This window comes from Anabrus simplex, chromosome 2, assembly GCF_040414725.1.
Source record: "Anabrus simplex isolate iqAnaSimp1 chromosome 2, ASM4041472v1, whole genome shotgun sequence".
NCBI classification, from domain to species: Eukaryota; Metazoa; Arthropoda; class Insecta; order Orthoptera; family Tettigoniidae; genus Anabrus; species Anabrus simplex.
This window is the reverse complement of record NC_090266.1, coordinates 651,192,166-651,211,129: the sequence shown is the minus strand read 5'-3', so window position 1 is coordinate 651,211,129 and position 18,964 is coordinate 651,192,166. Positions and strand designations below refer to the sequence as shown.

The following is an 18,964-nucleotide window of genomic DNA, read 5'->3' as shown; positions in this document are numbered from 1 at the left end:
CCTAACAACAGGGTTATAATGTACAGAATATTCTACCATCATCTCGTCTGACCTAGAGCCATTCTGGATGGTACAGTGTGTTTCACAATTCTGTAGCGGATTACACATCATATACAAGTAATAATAAATTATATAATATTAATTTACAGGTATTTACATTAACTGAACTCATAAATATTTATGTAGAGCACATGTTTCATGACATAACCTCACAAACCAGACGATCATATTGTATGTACATTTGATGTAATAATAATAATAATAATAATAATAATAATAATAATAATAATAATAATAATAATAATACTAACTGGATGTAAACACTTCATAGCCACACATTACAACAACAACAACAACAACAACAACAATAATAATAATAATAATAATAATTTGAGCTCGATACTTCCATTATTTACCCAAGGGTGAGAGAATATTGTTTTCAAGTTATATCCGTTTATCACACTTGCGTCAGTGACCAAAGAAAGCATCATGAAGTGTTTTCTGGTTTTCTTACTAAGGAAGATGGACTTTGTTATTGCACTGATGTGAGAGAGTTGTTTGATGAAATTGGAATCCCTTGCATTCCTTCCGAATGGTGTCTTTTCATCGACAGCTCTACAAAAAGATAAAAAGTTGTCCTCCTTCACAATGGAAATAAATTTCCACCTCTTCCCTAGCTCATTCTGTCGTACTCAAAGTAAATTACAAAAGCGTTAAAATGGTGCTTCAAGCTATAAAGTATGAAGAGTACGCCTGCCCAGTGATAAGCGATTTCAAGATGATTAGTTTTCTGCAGGAATGCAAGAAAGGCAAGGTGGATACATTAAATATCCATGCTACCTTTACTTAAGGGATAGTAGAGCGGATGTGTATACTACCAGCAGTTCCAGATAGGAAAACATAATGTCAGGTGGAAACAGACTGTGGAGCCCGATCATGTTTTGATTGCTCTGTTGCATATCAAACTAGGCCTCAAAAAGCAGTTTCTAAAGGCTCATCAAGATTCTGAAGCTTTTCAATATTTGAGGACTTTTCTTCCTAAACTGACAGAAGCTACAACTAAAGCTGGTATTTTCGTTGGGCATCAAATAAAGAAAATAATGGCCAGTGAAGAATTTGTACAATTAGTCAAGACCCTTGACAAACAAGCATGGTACAGCCTTAGAGCAGTGATCCATGGCTTCCTTGGCAATAAGAAAGCTGAGAATTACAAAGAGCTTATTTCCACTTTGTTTGAGAACTTTGAATTCAAGGGTTGCAGAATGTCCCTTAAAGTACACATGTTGCATGGACACTTGGACCAATTTAAAGATAACTTGGGGGCATATTCAGAAGAGCAAAGGGAATGTTTTCACCAAGATGTGATGGACTTTGAGCAACGTTATCAAGGACAATATAATGAGAACATTATGGGTGATTACATTTGGGGGCTAATACGAGAAAGTTTGTACTCGCAAAGAAGTACCAAGAATATTAATTTTTAAAGCTTGTTTGTATCGTTTTTTAGATTTGAAGATTAACAGAAAAATACCAACTTCCAGATTTCTGCATGTCAGGACCCCTGTACTAACCACCAGTTAAAATTTGAGAAATATGACAAAGCTTCATTAAAGGGTATCTAGGTTAACAGTGGGCAAATATTTAACCCTCCGCCGGGCGCGCTGGCGCACCGCCTTTTTCACGGGGTGTGTGGAGGGGATGAGCGCCATTTTCTTGTTAGCCCGCCTATTCCTCCAGTGGAGTGTCTGCTGTCGTGTGTTGAAGACGTGATTTTTGCAGCTCCATTTGGCGCCACACTAGAAACACATTTCCTCTCCAATACACCACTGGTGCACTGAGTGCGCCGCGCGCCTGATCATGTAAGTAAAACTATACAACTATCTTTGTTACTTTTTTGTCTTTATGTTTATTTCTATCACTGATAAATTTTGTGGCAATACTCTTTGATTCATATTTAATATTTATGAGCTTGTTAATGAAACACATTTGAAATTCTTGCCGTTTCTATGGACTTATTATAAATCTGTTCTGCATTTCATTATGTAGATGAAAACATGGTTGAGCTACCTCTCTGTAACCTTCAACTCGGTGGTGAATTAGGAATAACATACTTATAGTAGTAATTTTTTCAGGTCGGTGCTGATTGATGACAAGGCTATCCGTGAAATTCTAAACAACTTGCAAGATGATCGGCTAGTTGATTCAAGCAAGGAGGACATTGACAGTGAATTTTCTGATGCAGAGAATGAAGAAGTTCAGTTTAGTGACCATCAAACTGACTCAGAACAGATTTGTGACGATAACAATGATGTTGGTGAGGCTGTATCAAGTTTATATTTTGGAGGAAAAGACAAGGAAACGAAATGGAGGAAAACTGATTTCTCTACTGCCTGCATGACTAAACGCAAAAACATTTTGAAGAAGGATATTACCCACTCCAGTTCAAAGGTACAGAGATATAAAAAAAGGAAATTGAAGCATTTTTATTCTTCATAGATTCTGATATGATAGATGAAATTGTTAGGTGCACTAACTTATTTATAACTGGTCATTGGGATGAAATTCAGTACTCGTGAGAAAGAGACACAAAGGACACGAGATGTGTAATGATGGCGGTCTTTGGTGTCTTGTACTTACTAGGCATGAAAAAACTAAGCCACACTAATGTCGATGAACTTAGGACTGCAGATGGGACTGGAATTGAAATTCTCCGAGCTTGCTTGAGTGCAAAGAGATTTCTCTTTATTCTTTGCTGTATTCGGTTCGATGACAAGGAGACCAGAGCTGAGAGACTGAAAACCGAGAAGCTTGCTCCTATCAGGTATGTGCTTGACAGGTAAAACAAGCTACTGGTTGAGTGAGTACGTCGCTGTAGATGAGAAACTTGAACCGTTTAGAGGACCATGTGGATTCATACAGTACATTCCAAATAAACCAGCAAAATACGGTTTGAAGATCTTTGCACTCTGTGATGCTAAAACCTTTTACACCAGCAACATAGAAGTATACTTTGGCAAGCAGCCAGATGGCCCTTTCTCTGTAAAAAATACGCTATCTGCAATTGTCCACAGATTAGTGGACCCAATCAAAGGTACTAACCGAAACCTGACTGGACAACAGGTATACAAGTGTGCCTTTAGCAAAGGAGTTACTTGAAAAGGGCATAACTTGTATTGGAACTCTTAGAAAATACAAGAAAGAATTACCAGCTAAATTCCTGCCCCAATAATGTGCAGAGGTAGGATCATCAGTATTCGGCTACCAAAAAGATTTGACTCTAGTATCTCAAGTTATTAAAAGGAACAAAGTTGTAATATTACTCTCTACCATGCATGACACAGGCACAATCAACGAAGCCTCAAATACGTCGCATAAAGAGGGAGTGGATACCGTGGATCAGATGTGTGCGTCATACACAGTGGCAAGGATCATGAAAAGATGGCCTTTGGTGATCTTTTATGCTTTGATGAATATGGCTGGTATACATTCTCAAATTGTTTTTCAGTTCAATGAGAGCAACCCTAAGGCAGGAGGAGGATTTACCTCAGGAATCTAGATCTTCAACTGATGAAAGAGCAACTGAGTGTCCGCGCGATGATGCCAAGCATACCCCTAGATATAAAGACATTTCTCATCAGGTACCATGCAGAAGTTGTGGAGGAACCTGTGCAATATACCAAAAAAAAAAAACCGAGGCAGATGTCAAGCTTGTGGACGAGCAAAGAATGTGAACACGACCATAGTGTGTGATCAGTGCAGGAAGTTTGTTTGCAAGAAGCATGCTAAGATTAACTATCTCTGTGAAAGTTGCGTTGTCGCAAGTAACGATATCTCAAGACTAGAACGTTGTCTCGATAACTTATAATATTAATTCTGTAAATAATACGATGGCCAAGTTATCATAACATTGTATCAGCAAATAAATAAAAAATAGAGTTTTTTAATTCAAATATATGAATAAACTATTTAAGAACGTCCCTAAATAAAAATATTCAGGTATAAATAAACAAGAAACCAATTTTAAAATGAAAAACCGCATGGCGCACGAAGTGCGCCGCGCGCCCTCTCAAGTTACAAGAGAAGGCGCGCCCAGCAGAGGGTTAACAATCGCATCTGATTAGAGTTCCAGTGTATGGGACCCTCACCAGGATTACATGATTCGAGAACTGGAAAAAAATCTAAAGAAAAACAGCTCGATTTGTTCTGGGTAATTTTCAACAAATGAGTAGTGTTATGAAAATGTTGCGAAGTTTGATCTGGGAAGACTTGGGAGAAAGGAGACGAGCTGCTCGACTAAGCGGTATGTTATGAAAAATATGAGAAATTCATTTTTCTTCCACCTATTCAATACAACTCAATATTTAAGTTAGAGTTATATCCTCATTAAAATAAAAATTGGTATATGTTTAACCCTTTCCTATGGGGCATCAGCCTTAGCATTACCTCAAACCATATCAGGTACCTGAATTTTTTTAATCTAAAACTACTGAATATGTTTTCACCTAAAAAAGCAGTCATTACAAGAGTAACTTGATTTAGATACAAGTGGAATTAACAATGTTGATGGCATTGAGCCATGGTCAATGTTGAATATGAATGGAAGTATTAAATATTATTTACAAAATGATGAAAGTGAATAGAGAACAGAAATAAAACTGATTATATAAAAACTTAGTAAGAAAATGCATTCCAACACTGTGCCCTTTTCACATAATACTGGATCCTGGCATGTGTTCTTGATATAGTCTTATTCAAAAGATTTAAGTTTTAAATGTAAACCAGACGGACTTCAAGAGGGAATTCCTCGCTACGTTTAATTCAGAAGGGGTAAAGAACTCCGTGAAAAGGAAGCTACTGACTGAGGCACAACCCATTGGCATGAGAGCTAGCGCCTTCGTCCTACAGAAGTACAATTTTTCAAGCATCTGTGTCCGTAAGGAAGCAAAAACGAGATCTTACCAGATATCACAGAGCTACTCCACGATAAGATTCGCCCCCTAGTGAAAGTATCACAACCCAGATCCTTTGATGATTTACACAGAATCATCGCCCAGCTGGAGGAGGAACGCAAGAGCGAAGGTACAGAAGAGACCAGCGCAGTTAGGAAGTGCCACCAGTGTGGAAGAGCGGGACACTTGAAGATCAAGTGCCCAACCTTGACGTCAGAGAAACTAGGTCCGGCCCATTCTGGATTAAGGGGGGATTGGGCCGATGTCAGGAACGCGCCTCAAGACCTGACATACGAGCAACCCTGGTCAAAGAAGAGAGGGATTGGTCAGCTTGTGAGTAGAACATGCCAACCCTGCCCAGCTATCGTCTTAAGGATTTGCAACGAGAATTTTTCAGCCATACTCGACAACCAAGTAAGCCACCGTTTGACAACCCCCCCCCTTTCACTGTAAATTATTTACACTATGTAAAATAAAGTATTGATTAGGTGGAGAACTCATCCTTCATACTTGTACTTGAACTATCAATACGGACCATGAAACTAATAGATTATAGTAGAACCCCCCTTTCAACTAGTAAATCAACATCTGAACACACTAACAGTGAAGTACACCATCAACAAAGAATATTGTTCAACAGAAGATGATGATCCAATGATACTTGAACAGTTCTCATTAGTTGTTGTTCAATTGTTCAACATAGGTTCTCAAGCAGAACTACGACATGAAAACAACTTCCTTCTGTGCCAGGCACACTATCAACTCAGAATATTGCCCAACATATGAAGATGGTTTAATGACATTTCAATAACCTCATTATGTTGTTCTCTAACAATCTGTTCAACATAGGTGTTCAAGTAGAACTACGATATAAAAATAATGTCTTTCTGGGCTAGTTACAAACTATAAACTCAGAACTTATTCAAAATCTTTTGAATAAGACTATATCAAGTACACACGCTAAGGTCCAATATTACGTAAGAAGGGCACAGTGTTGTAATGAATTTCCTTACTAAGTTTTTATATAATCAATTTTATCTCTGTTCTCTATTAACTTTCAACATTTTGTAAACAATATTTTATACTTTCATTCATTTTCAACATTGACCATGGCTCAATGCCATCAACACTGTTAATTCCACTTGTATCTAAATCAAGTTATTCATATAATGACTGCTTTTTTTTAAATGAAGTCTTTTTAATTCAATTATGTAATATATTTCAGATCCAAAATAAAAATCAGGTATCTGATATAGTTTGAGGTAATGCTACGGCTGATGATGCCCCATAGGAAAGGGCGAAACAAGTAACAATTCTTATTTTAATGAGGATTTAACTCTAACTTAAATATTGAGTTGTACTGAATAGGTGGAAGAAAAAATAAATTTCTCATATTTTTCATAAGATTATTTTCAATACAGATTTACCATGATTTTCATTACTTGTAATAAGTGGTATGTTCCGAGCTGTCAGTGGAAAGATGGCATGGAATGACATTAGTAGATGAATAAGTTTGAGTGGTGTCTTTAAAAGTACGAAAGATCGCAAAATGAAGATAAAGTTGGAATTCAAGAGGACAAATTGGGGTGAATATTCCTTTACAGGAAGAGGAATTAGGGATTGGAATAATTTACTAAGGGAGTTCAATAAATTTCCTAATTCCTTGCAATTATTTGAGAAAAGACTAGGTAAACAACAGATAGGTAATCTGCCACCTGGGTGACTGCCATAAATGCAGATCAGTGGTGATTGATTGATTGATTGATTGATTGATTGATTGAAGGCAAATACCCGCACTTCAAATTCTGATAGATCAAAATGTATGGAAAAATTTCAATGATGTTAAGGTCATTCCAAGTGAAGACCTTGGTGGAGACCATAGACTGTTGGTTGCAGTTATTGCAGAGGAAAGCCCTCCCAAAGTCTGTAACAAAAGAGTCCCAAAAATAAAAACTTGGCAACTAACCAAACCAAGTGTAAAGGAAGAATTCAGGGAACGTGTCTGCAGGTTGTTGCCGAGAGAAGAACTGAAATTGGTAGATGAAGAATTGGATATTCTAAAGGAGGTTGTGGTTGGTACAGCAGAAAAAGAATGTGGACGACAGAGTCAAATAAGAAAACCTAAAGAAACGGCCTGGTGGAATGATGATATTAAAAAGGCTATCAATGACAAAAACCATGCAAGAAGATCCTTATATCAAGCAAGAATGCGGGGAGATCAACATGAAATAGAGGAGAAGCTGTCACTTTACAGAAAGAAAAAATTACAGGTCAAACAGTTGGTTGTCGCTGAAAAGCAGAAATGCAAGGAAGATCTGGCTACCAAAATAATACAGGATGGAAATGAAAAACTGTTATACAGTCTTCTTCTTCTTTTCTAGCCTATTTCAATCCACTGCTGGATATAGGCCTCTTCCATATGCTTTCATCGTCTTCGGTCTTGAGACACTTGGAACTAGCATGTTTCAGCCAACAGCTTTATGTCGTCGAGCCATCTCTTCTGGGGTCTTCCAATGCCTCTCTTATGTTCCCATGGTCTCCAGTGAACAATCCTAGAGGTCCACCTGTTGTAGTCTTGTCGAGCTACATGTCCTACCCATTGCCATTTTAGTCTTGCTACTCCCCATAGGACATCTGTTAAATTAGTTCTTCTCCTGATGTCCTCTGAACGGATCTTATCCCTAACATCTGTCGGTCCATGGCTCATTGTGTTCGCTGAAGCTTGCGAGCACTTTCCTTCGTCAGAGTCATCGTTTCCAGACCGTAAGTAGCAACTGGCAGCACGCACATATTATAAAGTATACAGTATTGTTAAGAATAGAAGAACTCAAAATGAATCTATCCAATCTGTAGAACTTCCTAATGGTGAGGTGATTAGGGATAAGACCAAAATATTACAGGAGTTCCAAAGGCACTTTGAAACTTCGCTGAATTGTTATGAAAATGTCACTCCATTAGACGACGAACCTTATGATTTTGGCAGCACAAATACCACTAAAAATAATAATTTCGTGTGGCTATTTCTAGCCGGGTGCAGCCCTTGTAGGCAGACCCTCCGATGAGGGTGGGCGGCATCTGCCATGTGTAAGTAACTGCGTGTTATTGTGGTGGAGGATAGTGTGTGTGGTGACAAATACCACTAGTCTGACATGGATGGAAGTAGAGACAGCAATATCTAAGCTGAAAAACAACACATCAACTGGATCAGATGAATTAAGTGTTGAGATGATCAAAGCAATAGGAGAGGTAGGACAACAGTAGATGTACAGGGCACTAAATAGAATCTGGAAAGAGAATGTAATACCCAATGACTGGAAGCAAGGAGTCATCATCCCATTGTTGAAAAAAGGTGATAGAAATGTACCAACTACAGAGGTATAACTCTGCTGTCACATGGCCTCAAAATCTTCAAATCCATCCTTGAGAGCAGGATTAGAAAATATGTTGAACCTACACTTGAGGAGGACCTCATAGATCAACTACAGACCTTATTTTTGCCACCAGAATGCTCTATGAGAAGTATTGGGAGAAAGGTAAAACACTTATAACTGTTTTTCTGGACATCGAGAAAGTATATAACCATGTGCCACGCAGGCATGTACGGGAATGTTTGAGACATATGAAAGTGCCCGATGACATCATAGCACGAGTACAATGATTATATGATGAAACCAAATGTTGTGTCCAGGTCCAGGATGGAAGGTCAGGTTGGTTTGAAACGAAAAGTGGAGTCCAGCAAGGAAGTTGTCCTTCACCACTTCTCTTCATAATCATAATGGATGAAGTTTTAAAAGCAGTTAAGAGAAAGAATCCAACAACTAATGCCCTGGTTTTTGCTGATGATGTAATGGTATGGGGTGAGACAGAAGCAGAAGTACAAACTAGACTAGATTTCTCGCATGAAGCTTTTACAACCTTAGGTCTCAAAATCAGCAAAACGAAGACAGTTGACTTGGTAATGAGTAGAAACTCTCCAACTGTTCATCTAAGAATTGGAGATGAGGAGATGGATATTGTAGACAACTTCCAGTATTTAGGTAGTGTTCTGTCGTCAAACAATACCATACATCAAAAGATTAGTAACAGAATACAGAAAGCTTCCAAATTCTATCACGCTGTACGTCAAATACTTTGGAATGAAACATTTCCGTTAGTTTCCAAGATCAGCTTGTACAAAATATATATAGTACCTATATTGATGTACGGCCTGGAAGCAGCAACACTTACTGGACCAACAAAGAGTCGTCTTCAGGCAACAGAAATGAAGTTCCTCCATTCTTGTCTACAAAAAACAAAAATGGATAAAATAAGGAATGTGGATATCCGACAACAGCTTGGATTGGAAAAAAGCTTGCTGGAGACTCTAGAAGTGAAGAAATTGTAACGGTATGGCACATGAAAAGAATGAACCCTCACAGGACTCCTTGAACATACTTTGACCACAATGTTCCTGCGAAGAGACCAAGAGGAAGACCTCGTGATGTTTGGGAGAAACAGATAATGAAGGACCTTGAAATTAGAGATGTGAACTGGTGTCGCATATATGAGCAGCATCTGTGGATGGATAGAACAAACTGGAGGAGGCTCGTACACAACCACACCCGGCTTGCTGGAGTGAAGAAATGATGATCATGATGATGTCTTCAAATTTGGAAAAAAAATGTGGAAATTATACATGTATATATATTAATGTCCAATCTACTATAAAATCCATACCACACTGACCTGAACTCCCAATCCCTAGTTCACCTTTACAGAAGAAACCACTTCATCAGATTAACAGGCAGATGAATTACCCAAACCATCCACTTCCTACGATCCAAATTATAGCCCAGAACCTAAAAAAGAAACACTATACAATTATTCGGTCAAGACTGAGCAACTAGCAGCATGCTGAGAATCTCAGTTTTCAGAAACAGGCACAAACAATTTTCAGGTTACTACAAGACGAAAACTTCCCTTTGTGCTTATGGATTAACCCTGCAGCACCAACCTCCATACCTGGTGTAGATCTTCCTTTCTTATTTAGCTAGCGACTTCTAAATGTTGTATAGATCTATACAAGTGTTGGACATTTACTGCTCTCATGTGAAGGAGTTTTGAAGTTGTTGATACGTGAATGGTTTCTCTTTAAAGAGTTTAAAGAATGTAAAAGTATAAAAGTGATTTTCTGGAATATACCTATGAGAGTGAGAAGATAATTTTCCTATAAAAGATATCTAAATTCCACTCTCTTCATTCATGTTCAGTTTGACTGCTTTATTCTTACCTTTAGTAGAAATGAACTCATGATACATTTAACTTGTCTTTACAGCTGATGTTCTTAACTTTATTTCCAGACATAAAAGAGAATTATTTAAAGCTTCTGTGCAGTAAGTACATTGGTTTCATATTTTTTTTCTTACATTGAAGTGTTTTTGCTTCTGTTCATTCGAGTTTTGTGCAGGTCTCACTCAGTTCCTAACAGTATCTTTTTAACCATTAGGGAACTATTTGTATCTACAGTATGTGACTTGGAAAGAGGAAGTCTTAACAAATCATTTTATTTTATATATGTTTAATGCCCCCATCACATTAACTACATGCATTTCAGTGGTGGTGTGGAGCAGCGACAATATAATTTTCTCCCCTGGAACAACTACTGCTGCACGTCTTAGAACGAAGTTGAGTGACAATGCCAAGGCAAGTTGTCACCTGTGTTAACCAGTTTTTTGTATGCTGCAGTGTTTTGTTTTTATCTACCCTATCAAGAGGAGACCTGTGTCAATCTGTAACACGTGGAGAGTTCTTTGAGTATCTCAGTAATTGATTGTGTGTGTTATTCTGGAATGTTCCGATTGTGAATTATTAACCAATGAGGCTTCAGGTAGTCATTTGTGATAACTAGAAGGCAGATTTTGGCACATTTGCATGTTTTCTTTTATTTGAGGTATAATATGCCCATAAAAAATAAAGGTGATTTATGGCATTTGAAACTGAATGACTAAATTTCATAGTACATATAAATGCATATATGCATAATATGTCCATGTTCTTGACATATTTGCATATAAATGCTTAACAGCAAATTATATATTTTTTGGTAAAAAATAATATGGTTCAGGTGTCGGAATCATAGGAAACCAATGTTTTTTTTTGAGACCGGAAGTAACAAAGAGGAGAGATCCTTCCTCAATGCTTGCCACCTTACAACCTACCCACCTAGATCCTTCCTCGATGCTTGCAAAGGCATCAACCAACCTGCCCCAAAAAAGCATTCTTACATATATAGAAGAATTAAAAGCAACACAGCCTTAAACTGAAGAATGCCACCACCATTTTCTTCATTCCTATGGCCTTCTCAATATCCTTCAAAACTTGTTTTGATGAATACTGATGGACTCTGTTATTCAGCTGCACTGCATGCCTGGACAGCTGTTGGTATGATTTTTGCTTCTTCATTATTCTGCAACATCTTCCAAACGGTAGTAGACAGCTGTGTCCCCCATCTAGTTATTGTTGGTTCTGGAGGTAAAGAAACCCCTAGCAGCAGATTGTTAACCAATCAATGGTCTTGTCCACAACAATATTTTGTATCATTCATCTTCGTCTTCAACTTTGGTATTGTGCAGTAGCTGTGTATTATGTGCTGAAGTTGGCAAAACTGTTCGGTGCATTGTGAGCTTGTCGAAGCCACTGCCATGTTGGATTTATAACCTATACCTTCATTTCTTCATTGAATGAAGACCAGTGAACACTAGAAGTCGTGCCAAATTTGGAAAAAAAGAAAAAAAAACAGCTGAAAGTATTCTGCTTCAGTAGTGGATACCTGGAGAACCAACCTTATACATAGAAGGAAAACAAGTATTGTGCAGAGTGTGCAATAAACACGTAGGCAAAAGTAATGTACTACAGTAATGTAAATTTAAAGAATGTTTAAATGATATTTTTTTATTTAAGACCATGATGTTATATTTAGGTGTCTTGTGGAAAGAGTTTTCAAATAACACAACACATGTAAAGAGCGACTTATCAGAAAAGTGTTTTAACTGACGGCGACAAATCTAAACAAGTGACTAAGTTACAACATATTTACCTGACTGGCATGTGGAATTCATAGGATAGGAAAAGTAGTATGATATTGATTAACAGAATAAATGCAGTTATTTCTCCTGTAAAGACCTTCGTAAAGGCACCATCTAGGATCAAACATTTTAAGGATCTGCTGCTAGGTGTTTCTTTGTCTCCAGAACCAACAATAACTAGATGGGGGACACAGTTGTCTACTACAGTTTGGAAGATGTTACGGATTAAAGAAGAAGCAAAAATCATACCGACAGCTATCCAGGCATGCAATGCGGCTGAATAACAGAGTCCATCAGTAATCATCAAAACAAATTTTGAAGGACTGCTATCAAATCTGTAGGAAAGAGAATTGCCTATCACCACTGCTCTTGATGTCTATAAGTCGGCCATGAAGGAAATTATCCCAGGGTAAGTGGAAATAGCTATAACGGTAAAATTGAATAAAAGTATAAGCAAGAAATCTAGGGTTGGAATCTGCACTTGAAGTGAATAGTAATCTGGAAGGTGAATATGATCACAGTATTTCTGAATTTTCAGCTTCAGAGATTGCTGCTATAAAATTTGCACCTGTAACTTCATGAGAAGTAGAAAGGATATTTTCTCACATATAAAAGGAAGTCCACGTTGCCTCAGAATGTGGAGAAGTACTTAATCGTTTCCTCTAATAGAAACACAATTGATTGTGAAAGTAAGACTTAATCTGTGCAGAGAACCGGGACCTTGTTAAAGAGAGTTAGAATAAATATCTATAGATAACATTAATGCAGGACAAAATTATCGCTTCAATTTCCTTTGTAGCTTTTACAAAGTGCATTAAAGAATTTAACAAAAATGTTAAATTTATATTTATTTCATGGTAATTTTTAATTTTTCACATAATTATCTTAGTGGATATTTTTATGTTTTAGTGCATATATTGCAATTTACAATATGTGAGATTCTTCACACCTTTTCCTAACTCATTGTGCATCTTGCTTTGAATTAATTTAAAAGTCTTCTTTTTTTGCTAGTTGCTTTACGTTGCACCGATACAGATAGGTCTTATGGCGACGATGGGACAGGGAAGGGCTGGGCTGGGAGTGGGAAGGAAGTGGCCGTGGCCTTAATTAAGGTACGGCCCCAGCATTTGCCTGGTGTGAAAATGGGAAACCACGGAAAACCATCAGATATCCCTGCCAACATCCTCTCAAAGCCCCACCCATTTCCGTTTGCTACCAGAGCCGCTAATTTTAAATTCCTGTTTAAATTTGATGCACCTAGTAACAGTAGCTATCCTAACTATAGTATTACTGCATTTCAGTCACTTTTCAAGAGCATCATAGTGGTTATGAATTAAGTTTCTTTTAATAACAAACAACAGCTAGTACCTAAACGATACCTAAAATCAGTCTCTGTACAAGTCAAGAAACCTGAAGAGGTAGTCTCTACATATTGAAGACAACAGCTGTAGCATTATGTTTAACTATAATAGCAAACAAATTATATTTCTTACATTTCTGTTGAAAGCTGAGTGAATTCCAGAGCCATATGTCTCTGACTTCCTGATAGAGAACTGAACCCACATCCATTCAAACAGACCGAACAGAATCACTTTTCAATTTTCTACCTCATCCATTCAGATTAGGTCAGATTTAAAAGGACAATGCCATCCTCCTGATAAAATTCCCTCCCACCACTAACAATCGAACACTGAAGAGACAGAGACTTGAAGCCTTGTCCTGGATCAAATAGGTTTTGCTTTCAGAATAATTCTGAATGCTACCAATGCTAAATTTTGTATGTCCGCTGTCACTTCTTGCGAGACTGCAAGTCAGTAGTTTGTTCATTCACAATTGTCACTAACATTTACATATATTAGTTTACACCTAATAATAGCAAGTTTTTTTTTAATACAGAGTATGTTCATTACTTAGCTACTGACTTTACAATATGAAATGCTGTGATGCAGTTTAAATTTTTTTAGAGGTTCAGAACTTGGCACAAATTCCTCGCTGCTTTACTTCCCGTAACAGTCCTCAGCTCATACCATGAAATAAGGTTCATGAACTAGGATACTCCTTTACAACTTACATCATTAAAAAACCTTCATTTTAAAAATATTATTAGAGCTTTCAAACCACCTTTATTATTGAATTGTTAAACAATTTTCGTGCCGTTTTACCAAACAGTTTGAAATGTACAATGAACAGTAGACATTAGGTTTCCTTCTTCAAATATACAATTCTTTAATTACTTTAATAAAAATTTCTTTGATTCTTTGACTTGACTACATTTCGGGTCTTTCCTTTTTCCAGTGCCTTGGTGTGGACAGATCTTCACCACGAGTGCCTATGTCTCCCATTCTTCCATTTCCTCTGTGGGTTCCAGTCCAAAGCATCTCCCTTGATGGCTTCACTTCCCTTCCTCAGGGTACGACCAATCCATTTCCATTTTCGGCACTTGAACTGTATGTACCATCTCGATTTCTCACATCCTTCTCCGGAGTTTATGGTTGGGAAACACTTCTAGCCAGTAGATGTTCAAAATCCTCCACAAACAGTGGTTGATCAATGTCTGCAGCTTGGTGGTAATCACTGGTAATCACATTTATTTTTACCTTCCATGTCTCTGACCCACACAGTAATACTGATTTTACATTGTTTTTAAAGTGGAGTTAGGTCCTGATAGGTATTCTGTTGCTCTTACCCTCTGGATAGAATCACACAAATGTGCTGTTCGCAAATACATTGTGAGACAACCTGTGTAGCTCCTCCATCTTTAACAACTACAAAGCCTAAGCAGGTAAAACTATACAATTTCCTCACTGCCTGGCTCCAATATGGTGGTACCACTTCTTAAAGCTTTTGCCCTTTTCCAGTTGATTGATAGACCTACCTTCTTTGCCTGTTCTGCCAAGTCATCAAACTTCACTTACATATCACCATGTGCTTCAGAAAGGAGATGCCTTGAACCCATAATTCTACCTTGCTAAAAATTGCAACTACAAGATGGAGTGCAACCATATTCCTTATTGCAAGCTCATCTTGCGCTCCGTGGCATGACAACTCACTGTGGGAAGCGAGCCACCAAACATTCGAACGAGGTCGGAACCTTTCAGTAGACCTCGGGTAATTAATAATGAAATTCTAGATAATGTGATGATGATGATGATGATGCTTGTTGTTTAAAGGGGCGTAACATCTAAGGTCATCGCCCCCAATTCTAGATAACCCTAATTGCAAGAGATTTCGGCACTATCATTAACAAAGAAGTAAGTAAGAATTTTGGGAAATATCTGATGAAGCTAAAGTCCACAGAGTAGAAATATATTTAATTAAGACAGGTAGAGTAGTGACACCTAATGCACAAAATTAATTAATTCTCGGAAGAAAAAGAAAGTGGAGTGAACTTTGCGTTAACTTCAATTTCTTCTTTCACCATCAGGTTCCATTTGATTCCATCTTGGACTGAGAATTCCACCCCTCACCAAATGCAGCATTTTTCAAGAAGTAGTTTATATCCAGTCTACATACATTCTACCGGAACCATTAAACTGAATAATAGGATTTTAAGCAAGTGATGTACAAAATTAAACTTTCAATCATGATAGGAATGTGCAATTAAGTCATAGAACTCACTAGAAACAGTTTGGACATTGTAGTCAGAATGCCATGAAATTTCTATGCTTTTATCTTTGCACAATACTTAATGTCCATGCAATTTCCTAATACCATCGTAAAATTGAAGTAATGTACAACTGATCCACAATTTATAGATTCACCGACAATAAAGAAATGGTTGAATAATCTACATCAAATTGGTTGAATAATTAACTACAGAAAAAAATTATGAGGCAAGACAATATCAAATAAAATTATATACAAGACAGACTCACTGTATTAAGTAAGGTTTTAGGAATGAATGTGCCACATAATGAAGAATACTGAACATTACTGCAAAAACCAATGCTGTAAGAGTATTCCACTGAATGTATCAATTATGAAGAGGGGTTACATATGATACATAGTTTTTTTAAGATTTCAAATACACATGTGCTCCTAAATCTTAACATATTCTGCTTAACTGCAGATACTTCATTAATTTTCAAGGAGTTTTCAATAATAGTTGGTCAAACAGACTTTCGATGATGATGGTGCTTGTCATTTAAAGGGGCCTAGCATCTACGTCATTGGCCCCTAATGGAACGAAATGAGACAAAATGTAATAATATAAAAGTCCAAAATAATCTACAGACCAGAATTCAAAACGTGATGATGAAGTGTGCATGGATGAATATAAAATTAAGACAATCATTAGATCCAACCCGCAATGCCCCACCTTCCCAGAAACTATCTGAAAACAATAGTATTATTGACCAAGGCACTGCTTCTAAAGCACTTTCTTGAAACGATGATGCTTGATGTCTAAAGGGGTCCAAAATCCAAATCAACAGCCCCTCATAATGCTAACCGCTACTACAGTAGAACCATGGTATTTGTCATGTTCCACACATTATGATACTACTCACAAGTATCGTACGTTGCACAGGTAACGCAGACCTATAGTGTTTCTCACATAATGGCGCCACTCATAGGCAACGCAAACCAATAGTGTTCTTCACGGGCGTCGGTATTCCTGTGGTGTTCCTCACATAGCAGGTACTAATCACAGGCACCGCAGACCCACGGTGTCGCTCATATAGTGGTACTAATCACAGGTATTGTAAACCCACAGTAAGCCACACTCCGCTGCTACTAATCACAAACCTGTTGTGTACCTAACATAGTGGTACTACTCGCAAGTAAAGGCGACCGATGGTGTTCCCCGCGTGATGGTACTAATCACAAGTAGTTTCATGGTTCCATTACAATCATCCTTTGGTCGCCCCTTTCAGTCACCTCTTACGACAGGCAGGGGATACTGTGGGTGTATTCTTCGTCTGCGTCCCCCACCCACAGGGGGAAACAGACTTTTGGAAGGGACCAATGGTTCCCAGTGAAAGAGATGGTCACATAATAGAGTATTCTTCTAGCCCATTCTCAGCTGGAATGGAAGAATGTTATTCTCTGCAATCGTTAAAATTTAAATCCTGATAAAGAGAAACTCTATAAAAATTGATCATACTTACTAGGTTCTACATTTTCAGGTCTAGGTATACCAAGTTTCAAACAGCCTTCACTCTCTTTGGAGCCTACAAGTGGCAGGTCTCCACACTCGGGCAGTACTAGTTGCTGACCAATAAGAGGATGCCTCTTAGCAATTGCATACTCCATTCTGCACATTTCATTTTCCAGGATGTCACAGTCCTCTCTACAGATCCGACGTGGTTGTTTCTTTCCCTCTAAATCATCATCATGACAAAGTGGAAAAGCAGAGTAACACAATGATGGTTCTGCAAAAGCATGGCAGTTTGGAGACAAATCCCTGAAATGAGACAAAAATAAAAATATCTTCAATCACAGGATAAACTAAACATTAACTAGCATAATTTTCCCAGGTATAACTATAGCATGAATCAAATAAATGAAATTCAAAGAGACTAGGGTGTTCACTTGTTTCACATTCCGACAATGACACATAATTGAAATCTTGGAGAGAATACACAGACTTTGCTGATGGATTATGGTGTAAGGAACAGTTGGTACAAGCAATGAACCGTTGATTAGGTAACAACTAGAGAGAAAAATAAAATCATTTTCAGCACCTGAGACTTCGTGGTTCACAGCCTGACACACAAGAATGTTACTGGCTTTATGTTCCAGTAACTACTTTTACAGTGTTTGGAGATGCTGAGGTGCTGGAATTTTCTCCTGCAGGAGTTTGTTCACATGCCAGCAAATCTCCCAACACAAGGCTGGCAAATTTGAGTCCTTTCAAATACCAATAGAATGAGCCAGGATTTAACCTGCCAACTTCAGCTTAGAAGGCCAGTGCCCTACCATCCGAGTCTATCACAATGAAATGACTGGTGATGTACTTAAATCGCGGGTTGAAAGAATATTATTAAAACTGACACCTGGTAGTGTTATGTTAGACAATGCTCCTTATCACAGTGTGAAGCTAGATCATCGTCATCAGTTTGCCCTTCCAGAGAGCCGGATAGGGTGTTTGAAAACAAGCATCTTCGAAAGTTGCCTATTCAAAAAGATTTTGTTGTCCATGACAGATTCCCAATTCCATCCTTTTCTCTCCACGTCTTCCCTCAGTTGGTCCATCCATCTTCTTCTTTGTCTTCCAGCTGGTCTTCTACCTATTATTCTCTTTTCCAAATAAGCACATAGTAACCTTGTGCTATTCATTCGTTTAACATGCCCAAACCATTTAAGTCTAGATAACCTAAGTCTTTCCTCCATCGATTCATTTAGACCTAGGTTAGATCGGATCTTATCATTTTTCACATGATCAAGTAGTGTCTTTTGGAGGGCTGTTCTAAGAAATTTCATTTCACAGGCTTGAATCCTACTACAATCCTTTGATGTTAGTGTGCAGGTTTCCAGAGAATATGTAAGGATGGGAATGAAATATGAGTTGTACAGGGTCATTTTTGTTCTTTGTGGGACCGTCTCATCCCATAGTAAGGTGTCTAACGATACTGTAAATGTTAGAGCCTTTGGTTACTCTGTCTGTTATTTTACCTCAGCTCTATTATTACTAGCCATTACACTTCCTAATTAACTGAATTGGTGTACTACTTCAACTTGATGGTCCTGTATTTTTATGTTGCATTCTGTATTATATCTGCTGATTTTCAATGCTACTGTTTTTGATGGGTTCAATTTCATTCCATAATCATCAAACTTCTTACACCATGCATTCAGATTATTTTGCACTCCCTCCTCTGTTTCATCCCATATTGCCACATCGTCTGCAAACACCAGACCCTGAAGATCTTTATTACCTTTTCCTTTTAGTTCCTTTAAAATGGTATCCATAACTGCTATGAATAGAAGAGGTGATAAGGCACTACCCTG

The 18,964-nt window shown here is 37.8% G+C and overlaps 1 protein-coding gene across 3 annotated transcripts in view; it reads right to left on the bottom strand.

Annotated features, from left to right (window-relative positions):
- Positions 1-18,964, bottom strand: part of LOC136864314 (tyrosine-protein kinase transmembrane receptor Ror) — a 245,381-nt gene that overhangs the window by 176,520 nt on the left and 49,897 nt on the right. For all 3 annotated transcript variants that reach the window (XM_067141132.2, XM_067141130.2, XM_067141131.2), the window contains one exon: positions 17,122-17,417. In XM_067141132.2, coding sequence (XP_066997233.2) covers positions 17,122-17,417 — 296 coding nt within the window. The remainder of the gene's footprint in view (positions 1-17,121; positions 17,418-18,964) is intronic.